This window comes from Loxodonta africana, chromosome 16 (genome assembly GCF_030014295.1).
Source record: "Loxodonta africana isolate mLoxAfr1 chromosome 16, mLoxAfr1.hap2, whole genome shotgun sequence".
NCBI lineage: Eukaryota > Metazoa > Chordata > Mammalia > Proboscidea > Elephantidae > Loxodonta > Loxodonta africana.
The window spans coordinates 75,610,493-75,637,931 of NC_087357.1; the positions used below are offsets into that span (position 1 = coordinate 75,610,493).

The 27,439-nt window shown below is 42.7% G+C and overlaps 1 protein-coding gene across 9 annotated transcripts in view; it reads right to left on the minus strand.

Annotated features, from left to right (window-relative positions):
- The window catches only part of KCNMA1 (potassium calcium-activated channel subfamily M alpha 1), a 917,661-nt gene that overhangs the window by 266,176 nt on the left and 624,046 nt on the right, over window positions 1-27,439 (minus strand). For all 9 annotated transcript variants that reach the window (XM_023547132.2, XM_010589260.2, XM_010589253.2 and 6 more), the window contains 2 exons: window positions 25,097-25,166; window positions 18,202-18,357 (listed from right to left, as the gene is read on the minus strand). In XM_023547132.2, the coding sequence (XP_023402900.1) occupies window positions 18,202-18,357; window positions 25,097-25,166 (226 nt within the window). The remainder of the gene's footprint in view (window positions 1-18,201; window positions 18,358-25,096; window positions 25,167-27,439) is intronic.

A 27,439-nucleotide genomic window follows, 5' to 3' on the forward strand; every position in this document is an offset into this window, starting at 1 on the left:
TCTATAGATGGCTTTTCGTAGAATAGACATTTTTACGATGTTAAGTCTTCCTATCCATGAGCAAGGTATGTTTTTCCACTTATGTAGGTCTCTTTTGGTTTCTTGCAGTAGTGTCTTGTAGTTTTCTTTGTATAAGTCTTTTACATCTCGGGTAAGATTTATTCCTAAGTATTTTATCTTCTTGGGGGCTACTGTAAATGGTATTGATTTGGTGATTTCCTCTTCAATGTTCTTTTTGTTAGTGTAGAGGAATCCAACTGATTTTTGTATGTTTATCTGGTACCCTGACACTCTGCTGAACTCTTCTATTAGTTTCAGTAGTTTTCTGGAGGATTCCTTAGGGTTTTATGTATATAAGATCATGTCATCTGCAAATAGAGATACTTTTACTTGTTCCTTGCCAATCTGGATGCCCTTTATTTCTTTGTCTAGCCTAATTGCTCTGGCTAGGACCTCCAGCACAATGTTGAACAAGAGTGGTGATAAAGGGCATCCTTGTCTGGTTCCCGATCTCAAGGGGAATGCTTTCAGACTCTTTCCATCTAGGATGATGCTGGCTGTTGGCTTTGTATAAATGCCCTTTATTATGTTCACGAATTTCCCTTCTATTCCTATTTTGCTGAGAGTTTTTATCATGAATGGGTGTTGAACTTCATCAAATGCCTTTTCTGCATCAATTGGTAAAATCTGGTTATTCTTGTCTTTTTTTTTATTTATGTGACGGATCACATTGTTTTTCTAATGTTGAACCTTCCCTGCATACCTGGTATGAATCCCACTTGGTCATGGTGAATTATTTTTTTGATATGTTGTTGAATTCTATTGGCTAGAATTTTGTTGAGGATTTTTGCATCTACATTCATGAGGGATATAGGTCTATAATTTTCTTTTCTTGTGGTGTCTTTACCTGGTTTTGGTATCAGGGATATGGTAGCTTCATAGAATGAGTTTGGTAGTATTCCTTCTTTTTCTACGTTCTGAAATACCTTTAGTAGTAGTGGTGTTAATTCTTCTCTGAAAGTTTGGTAGAACTCTACAGTGAAGTTGTCCAGGTCCGGGATTTTTTTGTTGTTGTTGTTGTGAGTTTTTTTTTATTACCTTTTCAATCTCTTCTTTTGTTATGGGTCTATTTAGTTGTTCTACCTCTGTTTGTGTTAGTTTAGGTAGGTAGTGTGTTTCTAAGAATTCATCCATTTCTTCTAGGTTTTCAAATTTGTTAGAGTATAACTTTTTGTAGTAATCTGATATGATTCTTTTAATTTTGGTTGTGTCTGTAGTGATATCGCCCATCTCTATTTCTTACTCGGGTTTTTTGCTTCCTCACCTGTTTTTCTTTTGTCAGTTTGGTCAACGGTTTATCAATCTTGTTAATTTTTTCAAAGAACCAGCTTTTGGTCTTGTTAATTGTTTTTCTGTTTTCTATTTTATTTAACTCTGCTCTAGTTTTTATTATTTGCTTCCTTCTGGTGCCTGAGGGTTTCTTTTGTTGCTCTCTATTTGTTCAAGTTGTAGGGATAATTCTTTGATTTTTGCCCCTTCTTATTTTTGGATATGTACATTTACTGATATACATTGACCTCTGAGCACTGCTTTCGCTGTGTCCCAAAGGTTCTGATAGGAAGTGTTTTCATTGTCATTGGATTCTATGAATTTCTTTATTCCATCCTTAATGTCTTCTATGACCCAGTCATTTTTGAGCAAGGTATTGTTCAGTTTCCAAGTGTTTGATTTCTTTTCCCTGCTTTTTCTGTTATTGACTTCTACTTTAATGGTCTTACGCTCAGAGAAGATGCTTTGTAATATTTTGATGTTTGGGATTCTGCTAAGGCTTGCTTTATAACTTAATATGTGGTTTATCGTAGAGAATGTTCCATGTGCACTTGAAAAGAAAGTATACTTGGCTGCTGTTGGGTGGAGTGTTCTGTATATGTGTATGAGGTCAAGTTGGTTGATGGTGGCATTTACATCTTCCGTGTCTTTATTGAGCTTCTTTCTAGATGTCCTGTCCTTCACTGACAGTGGTGTGCTGCAGTCTCCTACTATTGCAGAGCTATCTCACTTTTCAATGCAGATAGAGTTTCTTTTATGTATCTTGCAGCCCTGTCATTTGGTGCACAAATATTTAATACAGTTATATCCTCCTGGTATTCTCCCTTTAATCACTATATAGTGTTCTTCCTTGTCCTTTGCAGTTGATTTAACTTTAAAGTCTATTTTGTCAGAAGTTAATACTGCCACTCCTGGTCTTTTTTGATTGTTGTTTGCTTGATATATTTTTTCCCATCCTTTGAGTTTTAGTTCATTTGTGTCTCTAAGTCTAACGTGTATCTCTTGTAGGCAGCATATAGACTGATCGTTTTTTTTTTTTAATCCATTCTGCCACTCTCTGTCTCTTTATTGGGGCATTTAGTCCATTTACATTCAGTGTAATTATAGATAGGTATGAGTTTAGCGTTGTCATTTTGATGTTTTTTTTGTGTGTGTTGTTGACAGTTTCTTTTTCCCACTTAATTTTTTCTGCTGAGTAGCTCATCTTTATATACCATCTTTTCCTCTTATTCATTGTAGTTGATTTTGTTTCTACTCAGTCTCTGTTTTTTTGTTGTATTTTATTTTGATGCGTAGAATAGTTAGTCTCCTTCGTGGTTACCTTAATATTTACCCCTATTTTTCTAAGTTTAAACCTAACTTTTATTTCTTTATATCACCTTGTGTTCCTCTCCATATGAAAGATCTATGACTACTTTTCTTAGTCCCTCTTTGTTGTTTTGATGTTGTCTGCTTTTACATAATGATGTCACTGTTTCCCTTTTTTGAGCAGTTTTTTAATCTTAATTTATTTTTGTGATTTCCCTCTCTGGGTTGACATCTGATTGCTGTTCTAGTCTTGGGTTCGATACCTGATATTACTGATCTTCTAACCAAAGAACTCTCTTCAGTATTTCTTGTAGTTTTGGTTTGGTTTTTATGAATTCCCTAAACTTCCGTTTATCTGGAAATGTCCTAATTTCACCTTCATATCCGAGAGACAGTTTTGCTGGATATATGATTCTTGGCTGGCAATTTGTGTCCTTCAATGCTTTCAATAAGTCATCCCATTGCCTTCTTGCCTGCATGGTTTCTGCTGAGTAGTCCGAGCTTATTCTTATTGGCTCTCCTTTGTTGGTGACTTTTCATTTATCCCTAGCTGCTCTTAAAATTGTCTCTTTATCTTTGCTTTTGGCAAGTTTGATTATAATATGTCTTGGTGACTTTCTTTTAGGATCTACCTTATGTGGAGTTCGACGAGCATCTTGGATAGATATCTTCTCATCTTTCACAATATCAGGGAAGTTTTCTGCCAACAAATCTTCAACAATTCTCTCTGTATTTTCTGTTGTCCATCCCTGTTCTGGTACTCTAATCACTTGTAGGTTATTTCTCTTGATAGAGTCCTATATGGTTCTTAAGGTTTCTTCATTTTTTTTTTTAATTCTTTTATCTGATTTTTCTTCAAATATATTGGTGCCAAGTGCTTTATCTTCAAGCTGACCAATTCTGCCTTCCACTTGCTCAAATTTTGCTTCTCTGATTTTCTACCGAGTTGTCTAATTCTGTAATTTTATTGTTAATCTTCTGAATTTCTGATTGCTGTCTATGGATTCTTGCAGCTTATTAAATTTTTCATTATTTCCTTCAATAACCTTTTTAATTTCTTCAACTACTTTATCTGTGTGTTCCTTGGCTTCTTCTGTGTATTGTCTGATCTCGTTCCTAATTTCATTCCTGATATCTTGAAGAGTTCTGTACATTAATCTTTTGAATTCTGCATCCAGTAATTCCAGGAATGCACCTTCATCCAGAAGATCCCTTGATCCTTTGTTTTGAGAGCTTGTTGAGGCAATCATGGTCTGTTTCTTTACGTGACTTGATACTGACTGTTGTCTCTGAGCCATCTATAAATTATTGTATTAGTTTATTTTATGTTTGCCTACTGTATCCTAGCTTCTTGCTTTGTTTTGATATGCCCTCATGGGTTGCTTGAGTGAGCTAGCTTGATTACTTTAGCCTCTGAAGCTCTGAAATCCTGTCACCAGCTGGCTAGAGCTGTTATCAGGTATTTCAGTCTAGGAGTCCATTCACTTTTCTTGTATGAATTCAGCTCAGGTGTTCAGGCAGCTGATCATCAAGTGTGTGGTACAGGCTCTGTCCTACAGTCTTAGCGGGGCAGGGGTAATTGGTGTAGGTACCGGTATCTCGTTGCAGCAGGGGTCATTCTCTGAACAAGGCAAGGGGCTGAGACTCATCCACCGAATATCTGTGAAGAAAGTGTGAATGTCTGCGAAGAAAGTGTGTCCCTGTTCCCTAGAGCATATAGGTGGGTGGGTTCTGCAGACGGACCATGGGCACCCAGTGCTTTTGTCTGTAAGGACTGGGAGGTACCAGTTATCCTTGGACCCCCTATCGTGGGTGGCTGGGTGACCTGAGTGGAGCCACCGGTCCTTAGTCCCCTGATGTGGGTAGGTGAGGACCCTCTTTAATAGGCAAAGTGGTATCAAATATCAAACACCCACCTCTTCACCGCACAGCTGAAATGGTTGCAGTCTGCCAGCAAGGGCCTATTCTCCTGAAATAGGCCCACACAGGTCCATGCAGGGGGGAAAGGCATTCAAAGTCCACGGACCGGTTATGCATGGACAGGAGCCGCTACTGTCCTGAGCTCCTCTGCTTAGTGGAACTGGCAAATTATCTTTTCCCCCAGTTGAGAATTTATTCCTACTCCAAGGCTGGGAGGACGGCTCTGGGATCTTAACACGGCCTATCTCAAGACTAGGGAAATCAACAGCCACCAAAGGCGGCTTGGGGGCTGGGAGCATGGTAAAATATATAGAAGTATTTAGCTTTGGCCGAGAGAGCCATTATTCTCTGGTTCCGAATGTGTAAGTAGGCTGTGCGGCTGGCTGCTCCTCCCTGAAGAAACTGCGGCTGAACGTTACTACCAGCCCGCCATAGCCACTCCTAGGAATGGTGCCTGAGGGATCCTGGCGATTCAGGTCCGGTAACTCCTCTCCACTTCTGAGCCGTCTCTCCCTTCCTCTGCTGCTCAGTCCATTTTCTAACTTTGCCTTTGATGTTCAGGGCTCTTAGCTTGTCATAAATAGAATTGTTTCACTTGTGTTTTTTTGGGTCTTTGTTTTAAGAGGGATCGCAGGAAGCGTCTGGCTATTCTGCCATCTTGGTCCCGCCTCCTAAATACTTCTATTGTGATCAGAAAGAGCCTGTGAGAATTAGGATTAGCTATATTTTTTTTTCCCAAAGAATTCTCCTTTCTTCCTTTTATTAGCGTTGTTTATCCCTTCTGGGAATCACTCCCTCTTTATTGTTGTCTTCTCTGTGCTGGAAGTTCATCATAAACTCTTTAGTCCACTCATTCCTTCCTCCAGATGGCTGGGCCTAAGCTACTTAGCCTTCTTACATCCCCCCAGCAAATAAGTCATCATCTCCCTTCCTGCTCAGTTGTAGCGCTTGACTTGAGCAACAAGTTCTCCCATGTCCAAGGCATCATGGTCCTGAAGACGGCACCAGAGTCTCATTCAGAGTGATGAGGTACCACAGAGAGGTGAGGCAGCCAGACACATTTCCTACCTTTGAAAAAATATCTTTTTTTTTTTTTATATCACGTAGATTGATATGGTTGAGAGAAACTTTAGATGCTACTTGCACAAATATTGCAAAATGGTTTCTATTCTTCTTTGAAGGTATTGATTTGACTATAAAACCAAGCAGTGTTTATATTTTAGCTATTTTCTAGATGAAGAACATGCAATAGTTGGAACGGCATGAGGCTAAGAACCTAATGATCTAGTGGTATTCTGGCCAAGGATCTACCATTTCTCAACCGCCTGGGTAACCAGAAATTAAGTTGTCTCGTGATTTCCCTCTCTCAAATGATCTTGTGAAAAAGGTCTTACTTCTTCCTACTTTACAAATGAAGAAAGGTCAGGAAGGCTAGCTACTTTGCATTAGGTATCTTTTCTACATTATATTCCATAAACGCTTGTGTTAACCAATCGAATAAAACATTACAAGGAAAATAAGTATTTTGTATACTGTGAAGTGCAATGCAAGCTTCAGGTACTACTAAAATTTGAAAGTACTTGACAAAATACCTGCTGGATCAAATCAATGGTGGTTCCTTGTTTCATATCTCGGATGCCTAGAATAGTTGCCTCAAAGTTCTAGGTTTCTCATCACTGTTTTGAGCATGGATTCCTTTTGCATATTGACATTCAATAGATTTAACAAGAGATTCTGAGGTTTATAGTTTATTCTTTATGGCTGTGGAATAACATCAAGGACATCATACATGAAGAAAGTAAGAGGTCATTAAAAAGACAGGAAAGAAAGAAAAGACTAATATGGATGTCAGAAGAGACTCTAAAACTCCCTCTTGAGTGTAGAGCAGCTAAAGCAAAAGGAAGAAATGATGAAGTAAAAGAACAGAAGATTTCAAAGGATGAGCTCGAGAAGACAAAGTAAATTATTATAATGAAATGTGCAAAGGCCTAGAGATAAAAAACCAAAAGGGAAAAACACGCTCAGCATTTCTCAATCTGAGAGAACTGAAGAAAAAATTCAAGCCCCGAGTTGCAAAGGTGAAAGATTCTATGGCAAAATATCGAACAATGCAGGAAACATCAAAAGAAGATGGAAGGAATATACAGTCACCGTAGCAAAAAGAATTGGTTGATATTTAACCATTACAAAAAAAAAGGAGGTAGCAAATGATCAAGAACTGATGGTACGGAAGGAAGAAGTTCAAGCTGCACTGAAGGCACTGGTGAAAAACAAGGCTCCAGGAATTGAGGGAATACAAACTGAGATGTTAACAAATGGATGCAGAGCAGGGGGCACTCAGTCCTCTACGCCAAGAAACTTGGAAGACAGTTACCTGGCCAACAGACTGGACGAGATCCATATCTGTGTCCATTCCAAACAAAGGTGATCCAACAGAATGTGGAAGTTATCACACAATATTATTAATATCACATTCAAGTAAAATTTTGCTCAAGATAATTCAAAAACAATTGCAGCAGTACATCAACAGGGAACTGCCAGTAATTCAAGTTGGGTTCAGAAGAGGAGAGTGGATGAGGAATATCATTGCTGATGTCAGATGGAACTTGGCTAAAAGCAGAGAATACCAGAAAGACATTTACCTGTATTGTACTGACTATGCAAAGGCTTTTTACTGTCTAGACCACAATAAATTGTGGATAACATTGTGAAGAACGGGAATTCCAGAACATTTAATTGTGCGCATGCAGAACCTGAGGCAAAAGGCAGTCATTGGAAGAGAACAAGGGGAGACTGCGTGATGTAAAATCACGAAAGGTGCATATCAGGGTTGTATCCTTTCACCATGCTCATTCAATCTGTATGCTGAGCAAATAATCCGAGAAGCCCAACTATATGAAAAAGAATGCAGCAACGGGATTGGAGGAAAACTCATTAATAACCTGAGTTATGCAGATGACACAACCTTGTTTGCTGAAAGCAAAATGGACTTGAAGCACCTAGTGATGAAGATCAAAGACTACAGACTTCAGTATGGATTACACCTCAACATAAGGAAAACAGAAATCCTCACAACTGGACCAATAAGCATGATAAATGGAGAAAAGACTAAAGTTGTTAAGAATTTCATTTTACATGGATTCACAATTAACACCTATGGAAGAAGCAGTCAAGAAATCAAACAATGTATTGCACTGGGCAAATCTGCCTCAAAAGACCTCTTTAAAGTGTTGAAAGGCAAAGACGTCACTTTGAGGACTAAGGTATATATCATGCATTGAATTATGTCCCCCCAAAATGTCTGTCAACTTGGTTAGGTCATGATTTCCAGTATTGTGTGACTGTCTACCGTTCTGTCATCCGAAGCGATTTCCCTACGTGCTGTAAACCCTATCACGATGATGTTAATGAGATGGATTAATGGCAGTTGTATTGATGAGATCTACAAGACTAGTGTCTTAAGTCAATCTCTTTCGTGACACAAAAGAGAGACGCGAGCAGAGAGATGGGGGGACCTCATACCACCAAGAAAGCAGTGCGGGGAGTAGAGCGCATCCTTTGGAGCAGAGGTTCCTGCATTAAGAAGCTCCTTGACCAAAGGAAGATCGATGACAATGACCTTCCTCCAGGGCAGACAGAGAGAAAAAGCCTCCCCTGGACCTGATGCCCTGAATTTGGACTTGTAGCGTACTAGACTGTGAGAGAATAAATTTCTCTTTGTTAAAGGCATCCACTTGTGGTATTTTTGTTATAGTAGCACAAGATACCTAAGACAGTGTGCCTGTCCCAAGCCATGATATTTTCAGTGGCCTCATATGCACGCCAAAGCTAGACAATGAATAAAGAAGACCAAAGAAGAATTGATGCCTTTGAATTATGGTGTTGGCAAAGAATACCGAATATACCATGGACTGCCAGAAGAATAAACAAGTCTGTCTTGGAAGAAGTACAGCCAGAATGCTCCTTGGAAGTGAGGATGGCGAAACTTCGTCTCATGTAGTTTGGACATGTTATGAGGAGGGACCGGTCCCTGGAGAAAGACATCATGCTTGATAAGGTAGAAACCCAGTGATAAAGTAGAAGGTCAGCAAAAGACAGGAAGATCCTCAAAGAGATGGACTGACACAGTAGCAGCAACGATGGGCTCAAATATAGCAATGATTGTGAGGATGGCACAGGACCAGGTTCTGTCATACACAGGGTTGCTATGAGTTGGAACCGACTTGCCAGCAACTAACAACAACAATGGTTTATAGAACATTTTGGGATTTGTACTTGAAAACTTCACTGATTGGGGATAGCACTCATAAAATCTAAATCAAAAAGTTGTGGAAAAGGCGAAGCCAGATGTAATCAGCCTATAGAAGGACAGGTGGACTCAGAAATGAATACAATTCATTAAAGGCTAATAAGCTCTGAAAGAGTTCCTTTTGACGTTTGACCAGAGGCTTGGTCAAGAAGATGACTCTTATTTCACATAGTGACAATCTGCTGTCAGCTGATAAGGGTAAAGTGGCAGCTTCTCGTGTTAAGCCCTGGCCAGTGCAGCCTTTGTGCCCTGTCCTCCCTGAGCACGGGACGCTGCTTCTATGTTATGTAAGCTTTTTTTGCTGCCTTCGCCTTTGTTCAGTCTGTGCCAAGAACCAAATAAAAGAATCCATATGTGATTACAACTATAAAACCAAAAGGAAAATATTAGACAAAAATATAACATTTTGGGGTTTCTAAGTTTGTTTTACCTTTAATGCTAGGCAGACAGTTTACACAAATCATTTTGCTGCAAAGTAAAGAATAATGAGTTAAATGTGTTCCTTGTCACCATCAATCATGTACGTTTGTCTTTGATTGACCAAACATATAAGACACATGAAATGACTTTCTAATCATGTTCGGGGGAAGGGGGAGAAGAGGAGAAAATGGGAAGGGGAAGTTTCAGCTCCTTTTATTTTATTCAGAAGTTCCATTGACATTTTCTGGCAATCTTCTAACATGCTGCATGGACTTCTCTTTGCTAATAATGTTTGCCTTGAGAATTTGTAAAGGTCTGAGAACTCTTTAATTCAATGTTCTAGAAATTACCAGGGCCATAGGGGAATGGAATCCCTGTTAATAGTGCATGGATTACTTCTCTCTTCATTTCAAATAGTTTCCACCAAGCTGCCCTACTTGTAGGGGTACATCAGTGACCTTGGGCAGAGTGAGTGGCATTGGGGGATGTGGCCTCTTACATCATAGCCTCTGACTTCTACAAGAATCACGTAGGAAGAAAAGGGGATGTACAGTGACACTGAGCCAAACGGGATACTGAGGTTGAGCAAATTCATTTCCATTCATGGGTGTTTATTTTGATTTGTGAATTTAAACAACACACTGACTGGATTTTTTGGCAGCAGAGATGGTTTATAACGAAATCTAATCAGCCTCCAAAGAGTCCTCGCTAAAGGATTATAGAGCTTTGCATTTCAAGTTTCTACACGGAGTCAAAGTTTTCTAATTTGGCAACGGGACCACGTACAGTAGCGAAGGAAGATGTTTTCAGCACCGAAAGCACGCCAAATTCTAAGCCCCTTCTGGTCTTGGCCCCACCACAGCCGTCTGTGATAAAGGTTAGCCAGCCTGGGCTGAGGGCAATTTCTTCATTCGTCTATTCAGCTGCTATTTATGGAGTGTCTGTCAGAAGTCAGAGGTGTCCTTGGGTGATGCAAACGGTTAATGCGCTCAGGTTGGAGTTTTGAGTCCAGCCAGATGCACCTCGGAAGAAAGGCCTGGTGATGTACTTCTGAAAAATCAGCCACTGAAAACTCTATGAAGCACAATTCTACTCTGAGTCAGAACTGGCTTGACAGCAACTGGGAAAATATTTAGGAGTCAGATGCTTTTGTAGGCACTCGGAGTACCTTCACTGTACTTACATTCTCTCAGGGAATAAGGGCAATAAATGATAAATGCCACGGGGAAAATGAAGCAGGGACAGTATATAAAAGATGTGGGTATTTGGGGTGGGGAAGGGAAGGTGATACAATTTTTAAAATGCAATCCTAATGTTTTCAGGAAAGGTCTCACTGAGAAGTTAACATCAAGCCAAGATGTAAAGAATCTGAGGGAGGGAAGCCATTCACCACCTGGGGAAAAGTGGTCCAGTCAGAGGGGGCTTCAAGCGCAAAAACCCTAGGACAACCAAACGGAGTGGGTAGAAGTGCGGAGCAGGAGAGTGCTTAGGAAGTAAGGTCAGTGAGGTCACACCTTGTAGGCCGCAACCAAAAAAAAAAACCAAACCCAGTGCCGTTGAGTCAATTCCAACTCATAGTGACCCTGTAGGACAGAGTAGAACTGCCCCATAGAGTTTCCAAGGAGCGCCTGGCGGATTCGAACGGCAAAATCTGGCTCACGTATGAGAAGGTCTTTCTGGATGCTTCACTGAGGACAGACTGGAGGGAGGGGTAAGGGAAAGCAGGGAGACCAGTTCAGAGGCCGGGGTAATGCTCTCGGAGGAGATGATGGTAGTATGGACCTGGTGGGAACAGTGGAGGTGGTGAGAAGTGCTCAGGTTCTACACACATTTTGAAGTTTGAACCAAGAGGATGTCTCGATGGATTGATTATGGGGCATGAAAAAAAGGAAGGGGTCATGGATGACTCTAAAGTGGTCAGTCTGCACAACAGGAAAGATGGCATTGTCAATACTGAAATGAGGACAACCACAAGAAGTTTATGGACAAAGAACAGGAGTTAGATTCTGGATATGTTAGCCATGAGATGACATGACACATTCAAGCGGAGACGCTGAATAACCGCTGAATAGCTGACACTGGGTTTAGGGGAGAGGATCTGGATGAAGATATAAACTTGGGAGTCATCTATGTACTTAAAAGCTATGAGAATAAATGAGGTTACCAAGGAAGTGAGTAAAACTGTATTGAGAATAGCGCTCCACTGATGAAAGTGATCTGCAGAAGTCCCTTGTCATGATACTATCTGTGATTAGAGTGACATCACCTTTGGGTAGTGGAATAACCCTTTCAAGGCCCAATTATTTTCTTCTTTGCCTTTTTTGCTGATATTATGTGTTTTCACTAATGAAAACATGTTGATTAAAGGTCCAATTCAGAATTTTTCTATGAGTAATGGCTTTTGATACCCAGTATCTGGGTCACTTATGTCCCAGCAGACTGTGGACGACATAAATCCTGCTGATACGAATCAGTGATAAAATTGTTTTTATTATTTTTTTTTCTTGAAAATTTGCAAAACATGAGATAAAACATAAAGGCAGCTGGTAATGACTGCACGTACATTTTATTCTAGTCTCCTTCTTAGCCTTTTTATTATTTTTCATGAAACTTCTCAAAACATGGTACAATGCATTCTTCCTCACTGCAAAAGCAGTACTTACAGCCCAAATAAATAAAGCCAAGGGATTTTTTATCTCAGGAAAACTACCACTACAATGCGTTCTTCATTACTGCAAAAACAGTACTTACAGGCCAAATAAATAAAACTTAAGGGATCTGAATCTCAGGAAAATTACTACTACTATGTGTTCTTCATTACAACAAAAGCAATACTAACAGCTAAGAAGCAGAAACAGCTCCCCTGGAATATTATGGAACTGCTCACAGTGGTGCATTCACCTGCTACACGTGGAAGCAATGATTGGGCCCTAAGTTGAACGGAGGGTAAGAATAACTTATAAGAGTTCCAATCTCTTGAAAAGTACCACTACAATGCATTATTCCGTATTAGAAAGGCACTATTTATTGTTCAGAAGCTAGAAAAGAAGGGAGCTAATAACACCTGGAAACAAGAAATGGCACAAAGGAGAAAATGCCCACTATAACTGAAGACTGGCAACAGCTTATTTTCACAATAAGTACATTCTCATGAGAACACAGTAATTGGGAAACATAATGAGGATGCTTATCTTACAGAAATAAAGGCAAACCTGTCAAAAGTTTAGAAAATTCACACATCGGGGAAGTATTACCTAAGCCAATGCTCAACTTACACAAAAATGAGGTTCCCACTCAGGATTTTCGAGTTTCACACCATTCAAAAGGCTCCCACCTTGAGGCTAACTGCATTAAAATCAGCCTACCCCCTATCTAAAGAACTCCAAAGGCAGAAAAAGTGGGTGGGATACCGTATGTCCCACAGGTCTTAAAAGGAATAAGTAACAGCTTACATCTCACTATGTAACTTACACCATGTGAGTTTACTTTGCCAGACAAACCCTCTACCCTGGCACCATTACAGCTCCCTGAAAGTAGAGAACCGCCTGAATTCCAGCCTTATCAGATAGAGATCCTGCCTACTTTCTCTTGTCCCACAGAGGATAGGGTCCTACTTCCAGTACGCCTCCCTCAACCTGGATGAACACCTCTCGGCTGCAGACCATGCACTCACCAGACAGTAAGAATTGCATGCTGTCTCCCAGAAACACCTACCTAAGCCACTTTCTCCTTCAGCTCCACTTAGCTTCATTCCCCTGAATGCAGAGGTGTGGGATGTCAATCTCTTCTTAGAAGCCTAGTTCATTCCCCACCCTGACTCAGCCCAGCCTAGGCTAACCCTCACTAATCTTGATGCAGTGACCTTTGCCCTTGCAGAGGTAGCCAGAGGGAAGGGCTAACAAGACCCACAGGATGGGGCTGTACAAACGTGTGCCCACACACCGTAGTCAGGACAGAAGCTTCCTGAAGCTGATCAGTGCCTCCTAAGGCAGGAGGAGGCCAGTGTGATGAGCACAGCCCCTGGAATACGGTAGGTGTCCAGGGAATCTCTACTGAATCAATCCTTTCCGTCAAATGAAGTATACAAAGCTAAGATAACGGCACTAGCTCAGGTTGCCTCTTATCATTTATCATATTTCCTCCGGCTCTATCCAAGCACAAACCTGGTGCTAGCTTCCTGGGTTTGGACACTGAGTTTGCTAGTTCCAAGCTGTATATCCTTATGCAGGTTGCTGAACTTCTCTTAACCCACCGTATTTGCCCCTTTAATGGGAGAGAAGAATAGAGCAAGCTTGAATAGAGTCATTGTGAGAATTAAATGCATGTAAAGCGTTTGGCACAGTATATTTTAGCTATTATTCAAGGTTCTAGATTTATATTTCCAGCTCCTATACCATAATGCTTATAAATGTTGTATATATGTGTGTGTGCACATGACACACCTAAGTACATACAATACACAAACATGCACGAATATAACCCAATGGGAGGTATTAAAATTGTTCCCTTGGCTACTAGGACTCTGTATTGCTGAAAGTTTATCTCAATCCAGTAACAGCAATAACGAACAAATGGTTCGAATGTCCGGCAAAGTGCACCTCAGCCAAGAGCCAATGTGAATAACATGGTCTGATTTCCCCAGCGTTTCCGCATTCAGAAACAGAAAATGTCATGCAGGAGACTGTGGTGAGATTGATATTAACATTTTGCCCATAAATTCCAAATCTTGTGGAAGAGGGAAAAAAATGCATCACATATTTTCTCATTCTGGTAAGAGTTTTATTCAACTAAGAAATAATCATGGGGTGCATACCATGTTCCAGGCTAGACGTGTGTGTGTGTGTTGTGTGTGTGTGTGTACGTATGTGTAAAATAGACGGATAGAGTGGCAGAGTTAAAATAGTCAGCAATCTGGAGAACTATTTAAATGTGCTAAACTGGAAGACTCAATAAGATTGAAAAGAAATTTTTAAATGTTATTCACCTCCTAAACACACACAAACATTCATAATTAATCATGCCCGTGGAAAGCGAATCCTAGTAAGAAAAAGAACACAACTTATAAAGACGGCAGGTCAAGCCCCAACTTGAAACCAGATATGCTGAAACGAAAGTTAAGCATTACATGCTGAGACGCTAAAACAAAAAACAAAACAAAACAAAAAAATCAATGGATTTTAAATTTCATCCAAGTGAGGAAGCCAAGTAAAGAATAAGTGCAGTCACTTACTCAGAGATCAGGCAAAGGCTGAGAGACTAAATGAGTTCATTGTCTTGGTCTTTTCAGAAGACATTAAGATTCTCACTTGAACCTGACAAGCTGGTGGTAGATCAGATTGCGGTAAACGAACAGGATGTTCTGGGCCTGACTGATAACGTAGATATGGATAAGGCCCAGGGCCCAGGGCAGTAACCTACAATCCTCAAAGGAACTCAAGGGGGAAATCAAGGCGCTGCTGGACAAAAGAGAAACAGCTGCTGGGCCAGAGGGCCCCTGGGTGCCGATGTGAGCTTCTTTCATAAAGGTACTGGATACAAGGTTAACATGGATTTGTTAAATAAATCCCAGCACGCCCGAAAGTGTAGAGGGTATGCCTTGAAGTTATGGTGGAGTAAATTAAGGACAAAGAGCCAGAAAAAGTGTCTAACAGTAGGTAGAAAACATAAGGAATTCATTACCTCTCAAAAATCTGCACTACAAATATAAATAGATTCCCAAAGGGTTCAGAGAAATTCAGAGATGATAGACTGCAAATGAGCTAGACTTCCAGGGGCAAAGACTTAGGTCACTAGAGTCAGGGTCATGAGAGTCCTTAGGGTTGAGATCTTTGACAGTGACTTTGTTCAGGGGATAAACAAGTATCCCCCCATATTTCTTGGTACCTTTGGGCTGGTCTCTATCATAATTCCCATTTGCCCAAAGTCCCTGTCTCCCGTGTTGAGTTTTACGACTCACACTTCAGTCTTGACTTTTTGATCTCATGTGTAATAAAAGCCCAGTGGAGAGTCACTGTGCCTCTGCTTGTGATACCATCCCTGTCTTGTCCCTCTCCCTCTTCTTTGAGCACCGGCAGAGTACAATGGATCCTACAGAACCAAGAACCAGGCCGGGAGAGGGTAAGCTCACTCTCCTCCTTTGGCTTCCACAAATGCTAGGTGTTCTCAAAGCCTCAAGCGCCACCAGAGCCTCGACCCTTCTCCCTCCAGCCTAACAGGCCTGCCTGTCCCCATGGATGTGCTGACAGGTTCTCCGCCATAGGCCATGGGAGTCTAGGTGAAGGAAGCAATTTCTGTAATAGTAATCCATTTATAGGTTTCCTTCCCCGTCTGCAACACCCACCCCCTGCCAAATAAACGTAAGTGAGGGCTTTGTAGTCCCTGGAATGGGAGATAATTTATAATACATGCCAAGGAGAGCAACATTGTGAATTAAAGGAGACGAGGAGCTGGAATTTGGAGGGTAACCACACAAAGACAATATAGAACGGGGAGCAAGTGGATAAAGTTGTCCCTATTTTTAATTTTAAATAAAAATATATACACATATGTGAAGAGAAGTCTTGCTATTTCCAGGTCACTGGATATGTGCCTTAGAGATTTCCACCCCAAAGACACCTCAGTGCCAAAAGGCCATGTTCAGAGCTACCTCCTAACACGGGGAAGTTGGCCCTGGACAGAAATAACATGGAAATATAACCCCAGGAGGGAAATGTGTTTTCAGTTACACCAGGGCCCAGCCTTGGCCTTTTCCGCAGGCTCTTCCTCAATAGGAACTTGGCAGTGGGATTAGCTCGGCTGGAGGGGAAGTCGTTGGCTGTGGAGGTGAGGCCCTGTAGGGTCCTGAGAAAAGCCGGGCAGAAGTTCTCCCTGCTGGTAACAACATGGAGGAACCGGCGTCACAGCTGTTTCATTAATTTTCTTGACAGGCAGCTTTAGTTACCATGCAGGCACCACAAAATCAAAACATACACATGGTAAGTGCCCCCATCGGTGGTGGGACCCGCCAAGGTTCATGTCACATCAGCACAAGGAAGCAGAGCTCAGCTCCACGGACCACATGCTTGGCCCTGTGGGCAAGCTCCTGCTGGAGGAAACCACCAGAGCTCGACTGACAGAGCTGGTTTTGGTGACAATCCTTCATCCTGCAACTGGGCTCCTTGCATTGAATATAAGACACACGGCTACTTGCTGCTTTTGGGGGCTTGTCAGGAAGCACAAAACATAGCCTCACAGACTGCCCTGCTGCCTCCATTTTGCTTTCAGCTTCGTTCACGCAGGGGAACAGCAGCCGGCATGAAGCCATTTAAAGGGATGCAATGTACTCATCTGTAAACTGGGTCTGAGTTGGGAGTTCTGTTGAGTCGAGGTCTCTGGGCAGACAGGAAGCACGAGAGCAGGATTTTTTAATCAAGGTGTCACCTGCTATGAGCATAACGAAAGTGACTGAAGGTGCTTCAAAACAATTTGTTCTAGTACATAGAGCAATGTTAACTGTCTACTGGCTAAATAATTTAAATGAGGTGAGTAAAGAGGGTAAGGTCCTAGAAAACATCCTGCTATGACCAACACAATTTGTGGATCCCCAGGGTGAGCACTTACATAGAGTGAGTCAATCATGTGCACCCCATCCTTTCATCCATCCATCCCTCTCTACTCCAACCAGGGCCATCTCCTCAGCTCCACAAAATAACTTGCTGTGGGTAGTGGAGACGGTAGCAATGACAGCAAAGGCCAGTGGTCTCATGCCTTTGATGGCAGAGCTTCTCAGCCCGTGTGGGACCTTGTGTTGACTCACTAATTCCCCAGTGCCAAATGTTGCTAATTTGACTGGCTATATGGTAACAGAAGAGAAATATAAGCCCAGCTTCTGAGCTAAACCAGAAAACCCTTTGCCGTTGAGCCAATTCCAACTCTTGGAAAAGGTAGAACTGCCCCATAGCGTTTCCAAGGAGTGGTTGTTGGATTCAAACTGCTGACCTTTTGGTTAGCAGCCGAATGCCTAACCACTGTGCCACCAGGAGTAATTGCCACAAATAAGAAAGGCCCAAATAAGTCAGTTTTACCACATTGGTTTGCCACATTAACTGCCTAGACTAAGATTAATCCAAGGATAAAGACTGGTGTTACTGTTACCCTGCTCTCCAGAAGCTCTCTTTGCAGGGGTATGGACCCCCAATCAATGCCTGGAAACGTACGCCTGGCCTGGCCTGACCTGTGAGGACATAGGGGCCCTCCTCTCCTTGCCAGAGTTGGTCCAGCAGGCAGTGGACACTCTGGGGGCTTTGCAGTGGCTGCTCTGTCAGCTGTGGGGGGGAGCATAGCGGACAGGGCGATGAACATATCCAGACCGCCTGTCTCCTGGTGTCAAGGGCGCTGCTGCCGAGGAGTCAGTTCATCGTTTCACTCTCTAGTCACATAACCATGGCATGTCAGCCCCGCTGGCCTCCTTGATTGTGCAGAAATAAATAAATGAATTATGTTGTTGGGGTTTGGGCTTCAGCACAAACACATGGTCTGCATTTATGCTCACAGTAAGAGGTCCACCAGCCACTTGATGTAAAAGAGCAAAATGATAATTCTTTTCTTTAGGCGCTCCGGTGCCATATGGAATGTATATAAATCATATTTTTGTTTTAACAGCGGAGGCTTTGTTGATAGATAAACATGTGGTTTATCTAAAAAAAGAGAGGGTTGCGCTTTGAACAATCATTTAATGGCCATGGATGTGCCAAATAAAAATAAAAACATAATTTTGAAAGAAGCTGGCCGTGTGCCCAAATCTGTAACGAGGAATTTCTCTTTAACCACTGCGGTTAAAGCACGTCGATCTGTTTTGAGTTTAAGCTGTGCTCTCTACTCAACCCCACGACAAATTGAATCCCGGGCTAATGTGCTCTAATAAGACAAGACGTTACCTTTATGAATGACCTCATGGAGAAGAGGTTGGCCAGCATCGTGGAGAGGCCTTGAGCCAGGCAGCTCTGGGCTATGAAACCCAGCTTCAGCTCTGCAAGGCAGATCGCATCATCCCCCTCTTTCCAATTCCAGCTCGGGATATTCAGCAGATGGGCCTGTGGAAACAAAACCAGGTACGAGGCCTGCGTCTTTAAGTTGTTCAATTGTTTAAAATCTCCTCTGGGAAATTCAGCACCACCCAATGGCTCGGGGTCACTCTATCTCATCCTTTCTTTGCCTAGCCTGGTGTTTGACTCAACTCCTCTACTGCTCAGACTTCAGTCTTTCTGGAAGGCTGCTTCTGCACCTGTCAAGACCAAGTCATTCTCTCAGGTTTGTCATTTAGCCAACTAGGGCCCAGAGGGAATTTCCTCTTGTGACGGATAGATCAGCCCATGTTACTAGGATGCCCACCTAGGTTGTTCATAGACTTGCTCCTCAGACTGTGAGACTGTCAGATTCCTATGTACTTGGTGTTTCTTCTTTACCTGCCTTTCCAATACCCTAGATCAGTGGCTCTCAAGCTTGAGTGGGCATCAGAATCACCTGCAGGGCTCGTAAAACCACAGATTGCCAGTCCCCCCACCCCCAGGTGTGGGGGAAGACTGGAGAGTTTACATTGCTAACAAGGTCTAGGCAATGCCGATGCTACTGGTCTGGGGACCACACTTTGAAAACCACTGCCCTAGGCTGCTTATCAGAAACACTGTATATGTTTTACAGTCTCTTGCACATGGGCCAGTCCTAGTCAGCAGTTAGGCCAAACCCTGAGACAAAGATACAGAAAGCCTGTTCCTTCAATTATTTTTAAGCGGCATGATGTGGAAAATCAGAGGTGATAGAATAAGATAATCAAGATTCAAAAAGTTCTCCAGAGTTGGGAAAATGGGCAAAAAATCAACGAGAAAAGATTTTAAAGTCCTTACTGTCAAGTACAGCATTTAGGTTCCAAAAAATCAATTACATAAATTCAAAATGAAAAGACCTAACTTGGCAGCAGACATGAAAAACAAAAAAGAAAAAGAAAAACCTAATAAAATGTTGTTAAAAACAAACAAACAAACAAAAAAACCAGCAATAGAAGAAAACCATGGGGGTGAGAGAGAAAAACCTAAGTGTATGGGTAACTAAAACCCCAAACAGAGGCCAACCGTGTGACACATCTCAAAGAAAGCCAATGTTTTCTTGTTAGAAATGGTCTTCAGATCAAGGATATAAACTAGTCAGCCTATATTAGTTCCAGAGTACTTAATCCAGTTTTAACAGTCAAATTTAAAGAGGAAAAATGATAAATAGAATAATTTCCAGAGAAAAATGACAAGCAGAGGTGAGGGTTCTGGAAAATTTTTTTTGAGGACCAGCTGAGCGAACCAGCAACGTTTAGAGTGAAGAAGGGATGCCTGCATGGAGACATGATGGTGCTGCCATGTCAAAGAGGGCTTAGACTCGTCCTGCCTTGTTCCAGAGACCAAAATTAGGACTGACTGATACATATTATAAGAAAGCAGTGTTTTGGCTTGCTGTATAAAGTAACTTTCTAGGAATGTAATTTGTCTAATAAATGGAAATGGCTGCCTCCAAAAGTATAAGATCACTGTCCCTAAAACTCAGTATTCCTCCAAGTCTCTGTAGAAAGAAATCTTGCTTTGCATGGGAGGTTGAATCAGATGGCCCTTCTGGTTCCCCGCTAATCCCAAGATTCTACTGCTCTGAAATTATTATTTTTATCCAAGTATCAGTAGAGCACCAAAGGGCCTTTCTCCTCACTTTTGGGACAATATATAGTAGTTGTACTAGAAGGAGATGGAAAACTCCATTGTGGGATCCAAGACCAAGTCCAATGGCTTAATGCTCTGCTCTCAGAAATACCATTCTTGTCAAATTTCTTCTTGCAAAATCCATGTCTGTGAAAATCTTGTGAGTTCTGACCCAGCAGTGTTTACTCTTGGGAAAAATAACTGTATCCTACCTATGGTAGCAGAGTTAACGCAGTCCCATGTGTGGGCCACAGCAGATGGTAATTTCTGTCAAGCTGAGTATTACAGAGCCTTTCCATCATATACTCAATTCCAAAAATCCCTACCTTTTATCCCATTTCTCTCCCTACTCTTCACTGGCTTAAGAAAGCTACTTTTCCCTTTTCCAGCCCTGGAAGTCAAGGGAATATGTCAATGTAAGTGGAAAAATTGTCATTTGCATTAACATCACCTGAGAAAAAAAGAGGAGAAATTAAATCTAAGTAATGAACAAGCAAATCCTCTAGTGTGAAAGATTTTGGTGGTTAAAACCCCAGACAGACACCGCATAACCTTCATGGTACCTTAAAACCAATCAACCAACACACAAAACTTTGAAGAGGGTCTTGCATATCTAGACATGCCATTGGGGTATGAAGTCTAGGCTTTTAGGCCTTGGGTCTCTCATGTCTCCATTTAGTTCGAATTCATACATATTTTACAGGTTATTATACATGTAATAGTCAAGTAAAGTTGGTTTCATTTCTCCAGCTTCCACGGCCTCCTTTTTGGCCATCATATTTTCTCCAATCACAGGATAGGGAGCAGGGGGCGAATGTGCCCAAACCTTGGAGGGAAGTCTATGTGCCTGAAACAAAGAGAGGAGATTGATCCAGGAACTCGAGTTCTTTGTTTCTGGCAACTTTGTCCTTTGTCATTCGAGGAAAATATGGGTCTAATGGAAAACTCCAGACTCTGGAGACAAATCATTTCTAATTTGAAGAATATAAAGCATAGGTCTGGCAGGACTAGGGCCTCCCCACTTTTCTGCTACCTCACTGAGAAGGAACGTGAAAACAGGCTGTCCTGGGAAACCAGGGGAGATGGATTCCAGTCCCAGCTCCACCTTTCACTATACACACGACTTTCAGGAAGCCACTACGAGGATCAAAGGTCACATAAGAGAAGACACTTTTACACTATTATCCAAGTGTAAAGGTCCCCGGGTGGCACAAATGGTTCGTGCTAAACTACTAACCTAAAGGTTGGCAGTTCGAACCCACCCAGCAGCACAGGAGAAGAAAGACCTAGTGACCTGCTTCCATAAAGGTTACAGCCAAGAAAACCCTATGGAGCAGTTCAACTTTGTCACACGTGGGGTCCCCATGAGTCAAAATTGACTTGATGACAGTGGGTTTGGTTTGGTTTTATTCGGGTTTAGAGTAAGAAAGCTCCAAGAACTTGCATCTCCACTGGGGCACTGGGACTCGACTTCAAGGTCAGAGACACAGGCCTCTCCCATTAGATTCTGGTGGGAAACTGAAAAACCCATTAATAGCTAAAACATCAGGAGTGATACTTCTCCAAGACATCATAAGCCATTCTTTTCTTGAAGAGCTTCAAGTCACTGACACTCAAATCACAAGATGCCTGTACCATCTTTCTTCCATGCTCAGAGATGGTCAGGGCAAGAATGTCCCTCCTCACGAAGTCTGTTGTCACCTTTGGGTACCATCGAGTCAATTCCAACTCATAGTGACCTCATGTCACAGAGGAAAAGTGCCCCCTAGGGTTTTCTTGGCTGTAATCTTTATGGAAGCAGATTGCCAGGTCTTTCTCCTGCAGAGCTGCTGGAGGGGTTTGAACCACCAACCTGTCAGTTAGCAGCCAAGTGCCTAACCATTGTGCAACCAGGGCTTCTTTCATGAAGTCTACTGATATCAAAAAAAGAAAAAAGATTCACTTCGGAAAGCACCAGTCCTTCTGTAAGGGTTGGCTCTGAAAAAGCAGTTCGTTTCGAAGTGCTGTGGCTCTATTTACAGAGAAGGTGGCAGTTGGCATTTTTCTCTTAGTTCGCCGGCTGCCGAGTGACCGCGATTTGTGCCCACCAGGGTTGCTCTGTCTGTGACAGAGCTTAGATCCCGTGGTCTGAAGTCACACTGGGATGCTAAAATGCACAGATGGTCAAATGAGGACTAAATAAGATAATGGAGGTCAAAACTCTTTAAAGACCATAAAATATGACACAAATGTCTACGGTTATTATGATGACACACTCAGAGCCAGTTTTACATGGAGGGAAAGTAGGCAGCTTCCCTATGTCCCTCTAGGCCCTAGAACACATCATTGTTAGAACACGGGGGATTGAAATTCTTTTTGTTTTAAGACTGGTATACAATCATGGAATGAACTTTTTCTTGGAATATATTTGCAGTGCCTTAACCTTACACACACACACAGCAGCTTCTCTCTTGAGAGCAAGTTTTAATGGACGTTGGTCTCCGGGCATCTAGTCATAGATGAAGAGAAAGTACCAAGAGAGGAAGAAAAAATATTGAAAGGGTAAAGGAGAAAAAAATGTCGAAAAGGTAGATGGGAGCATCTTCGAAAACAGCGCAAAACCATGAAGCAGAATTAAGAGTATCCATCTGGATTTCTATTAGGAAGGAGATGTCAAATAATGGCCTGTGTACTTTCTGTTTTTTCTCCGAAGATGGTCTTTTCTTCCACCCAATGGAACAACACAGAAAAATCCCCCTTGTTGCTGTTGTCAGATGCCGTCAAGTCAGCTCTGACTTACAGAGACTTTGTGCGTAAAGGAACAAAACACTGCCTGGTCCCGCGCCATCTTCATGATGGTTGGCATGTCCGCGTCCATTATTGTGGCTACTGTGTCAGTCCATCTCATTGACGGTTTCCCTCATTTTCGCTGACTCTCCACTTTACCAAATGTGAAGTCCTTTTCTAGTGATTGGTCTTTCCTAATGACGTGTCCAAAGTAAGCAAGTCAAAGTCTTGCCATCCTCATTTCTAAGGAGCACTTTGGTTGTATTTCCTCTAAGACTGATTCGTTTGTTCCACGGTATATGCAATATTCTTCACCAGCGTCACAGGTCAAATGCATCAATTCTTCTGCCTGCCTTTTTCACTGTCCAGCTTTTTCACACATATGAGGCAATTGAAAAGACTATGGCTTGAGCCAGGTACACCTTAGTCATCTCACCCCCTTATCAATCTCATAGAGGCAAGGTTTCCATAAGTGATTTTACCTAACCCTGAAACCCAAATAGATGGAGGTGCTTCTAAATAAATGTCTTTTAAGCAAGTCATCATCGACAGGCGGATGCCTTCATCATTGTTTATAAAAAATGACAACGCAGAGTTCTGTGAAAGACATTCAAGTTGATAGAACCACAGTAACACTAACCAAGCACTGCCTGGGTCCTAGGTTGGGTTGAGCTGCTTGGAGTCTGACAAGAATCACAGAGCTAAAGTCCTCCTAAATTTCTTGAAGATGCAGCATTAGCATTCATTGGAAGGAGAAAAAAAGGAACTGACATCCCTTTCTAAACATTACAACATTAATTTTCCTATTCAATCTAAAGTCAGCGAAAAATCTAAACAAGAGCTTAAAACACTCCATATCAAACGAAATTTCCAATCACAAATGAAAGGAGGACTTGTTGCCTCAGAGCCGTGAATCACCAGGCACAGCTTTGCTACTAAAATTCACTTCCACACACAGGAGCTGCCATCAAAAAAAACTTCTCTGGGTTGAAGCTTGTGAGTTAAACAGTATTCTCGCTTTACCTCTTTAGCATCCTTGGGTTTTCCAGAGGTAAACAGGAGAAGGTGACCTTGGATGCCCACTACCAAGCCCACTGGCTGGAGAGCACCCTGCTGTGCAAGGAGGCCACCTGCTGAGGGTGGGGTAATGGTGGCAGTGGGCAGCCATTCTGAGTGGTGGGCCAGTTATCGACAGCAGGCGCCACTCAACGATGGCCTCTAGTGGGCTCCACACAGCAAAACGGGCCAGCATTTGCCAGCAATTAAGAAATAATTGCATGAGGCTGGTGCATTTGGCAGAATGGGGGGGGTTCTCCTCTAGGTCACCTGACTGCCTGTTTTGTAGGGAATATGGCCTATAAGCTGGGGCATACTCTGGCTCATAAGCCAGCAGGGAGTTATTTTGTTCATGCAGGACACCTGGCTCCAGGTACTGGGCAGCCTCCAGTTTCTAAGCCTCATTAAGGAGATAGCAGGCTCCATATCAGAAAGAAAAAGGTGCCACCTTCCCTCCCCCAAAGCTGTTAGCCTGGGAGTGTACCGACTGGCTGAGAGAAGGGGCACTGCCTTTATATGAGAGGCTGAGTTCTAGTTTACTAAGACGTCAATCACAAAGGTAACAACATGGACTCTGAAACTGATTATCTTTCCAATCCCCCAATTGTAAGCTGTAAAACTTGGAAAATTCCTTCATATTTAATCTCTGGGTCAACAACTATTTTCCTAAATCCAACCGTGCAAATCCTCACTTGAACTTGAGAACAATCGTGTTTCATGTTCTCTACCTAGTGTACATTACCTGCCTTCAAGTTCACCTGGTCTCAGACACAGAAGTCACCTCACTCACCTGGGGCACTTTCTATAAGTGTGAAATTCCTGCAGGCACAAAAGGGGGCCTCTCCTTCACTTATATCCACCGTGGCATCAGCTAGAGGGAGACCCACATAGTAGGTATTCAACCAATGTTGATGGAAGAGATGACTGAGCACATAAAAATGGATGTTGTTAGCATTTCAGTCTGGATGGGACCTAAGAGTACATCAATGCTTCTGCACCTAGGGATCCAACAAGTGCTTCCTGAATGGAGGGATCAGGGGTTTCCTTCCAGTGGCCAAGTCCAAGGGAACTTTCTACCCACTGTACCTCTGCGTCTGAGCTTTTGAGTTGCGTTGGTGTTATGTGTACATGCATGTGTGTATGTGTGCGTTTGTGTGTGTGTATGTATGTGTGTGTGTGCGCATGTATGTGTGTGTGTGCGTGTCTCCGTGGTGAGGGAGAAGAGGTACGCCCACGTCTGCATCTCTAGGCCTGGGACAGGCTGTCACTGTCTTACCTTGTTGTGATACTGCAGCATCTGGGTGATGATTCTGATCTTCGGATGGTAGTTCTTTATGGAGATGACTCTGGAAACAGAGAGAACCAGAGCTGAGGCAGGGCCAGCCTTACCCACGGGCTCTCTGATGGGAAGGTTAATCTGATGACCTCCAAGTGGGGGGAAGGTGGGGCCAGCCATCAGGGCCATCCAGAGGAGCTGCAGGCACGAGGCCAAGTTGAGCTGTGTTTCCACCATCCCACTCCATACTTAGTTAAAAAGAAGTCACTTAACAACCCCAGACTCTGTCCTGGTCCTAAAAGAAAGCAGAGTCTCTGTAATGCTTTGGTGATACACGTGTATACAGGTGTACGTGCATGTGTATGTGTGTACTGGGACGGGGTCCTGGGCTTATTGCTTACGTAGGCATCTAAAAAACAACCAAACCCGTTGCCATCTAGTCCATTCTGACTCATAGCAACCCTCTAGAACAGAGTAGAACTGCCCCATAGGGTTTCCAAAGAGTGGCTAGTGGATTTGAACTGCCAACCTTAGAGTTAGTAGCCAAGCTCTTAACGACTGTGCCACCAGGGCTCCTAGGCAACTAAAGCCAGCTGAAATCCTGGGGCTTCTGAGCTTTCCAATCTCTCATACCCTAGGGATGAGCCTAGAAACAACCTGCTCTGGAGACAAATTCTCCAAGTTAACTACTTGCGACAGCAATGACGAATCAAACAAGCAGCATGACAAACTATCCTCGTTGTCACATACATTTGGCTACTCTCACAACATGCCCTTCGGATGAGACCAACTATTCTGCCTTCAACAGCTAAGAATGTCTGAATGATGACTTCACACTGGTCAGAGGTAAGGACCAAGGCCTTGCAGAAGTTGAGAGCTGGTAGAAATCCCCCTCCCCACAAACGGCCCTAAATCTGTACTCGGAGTTAACCACTGTCTGCACCCACCCTCACTTCTACTCTCAAGCCCATTGCTGTGGGAAGGGGCAGGGGACAGACAGAACGGCCACCCCTGGGTCCTAGTCGCAGGTATTCTACCAATGAACTGGGTGACCTCCAGGAAACGCCTGGCCTCTCTGTGCCTGTTTGCTCATCTGGTGTTGGGGACAGCAGTACCTGCTTTATTACTTCACAGGCTTGGTATGAGCGGCTAATGGGAGACCAGATGTGAAAACGCTTTGAAATCATTAAAACCTCTCTCACATGTAAGTGATGGTTTTTCTCATTACCGACCCTGTCAGAGGTGACACTGTGCACTTCCTTCTGTGACAAGAAAGGCTAAAGAATGGAATGCCACAGAAAGGCCCACCCTCTGAGCCTGATCTGAAATACAAGAGCATTTATTACGACCACCACCCCCCTAAATTCCCACCCAGGCGTGCTCTACTCCTCATCCTCATCGCTCTTTGTACAAAGATGAAGGGGAGGCGGCCAGGGAGCAGCTTGGTCAGAAGAACTGTAACTTGTGAAATTGGGAATGGATGGCTCTGAGGCCTCTGCCTGCACGTATTCACCCTGGGCTTTTGTACCTGAAGAAGTTCATTTTAATTTTGAAGAAGTGCTGTGTTGGCCCGTGCCTATAACTCTAGGGCTGTGGGCCCTATTACCCTTAGAATTCAGTAAATGACAACAGCCAAGTCTCTGTATTCCCTCAGTTCAAATTGACCTTTGACATTTTCGTTGGAAAAGGGGCCGATTGGTCTCATTAAACTCAGGAGAAAGGAGGGTTATACAAATATGGGGAAGATGAAACCGACCTTTAGCCTGAGTTTCCCATTTCTTTTGCTCCCTAGGCTTTAGTTTTGGCTCTGGTTAATGACGACTGGCTTAATTACATGTTGGATACTACCTTTGTTCAGTAATTTTTATGCCTTGGTGTCACACCAATCATCCTGGTACCTCTATATGTCTTCACATTAACATTTCACAGTCAAGGCTTAAATAAAATATTCTGATTAAAAGAAACATCCATTTCAAAACTATCCCTCATTTCTCTTATTCACTTTGGGAAAAAGCAGTGCTAGGCCCAAACTTCTTTGTGGGGCCAAAACCTTAAGATTCATCTGCTTTTATTTCTTTTTTTATTTGAAAATCTGAAGATAAAGGAGTCTGGTTTCTTAAAGGCTACATTCTTATCACTTCAACTGGCTCTGGGGGTAGCAACACTTTCAGGGTTGAAGGATGGAAATCCTAGTTCAAGGAAAAGGGCAGATGACACACTCCACATTTGGGCGGTTGTAGTCACTTTCCAGCTGTGACTACTCAGGGACTGGGCAGCTGCAAAGGGCCAGGTGTGAAGCCAGATGCCATTCTAACAGCTCTCTGCAGGCTGGCAAGCCCAGTA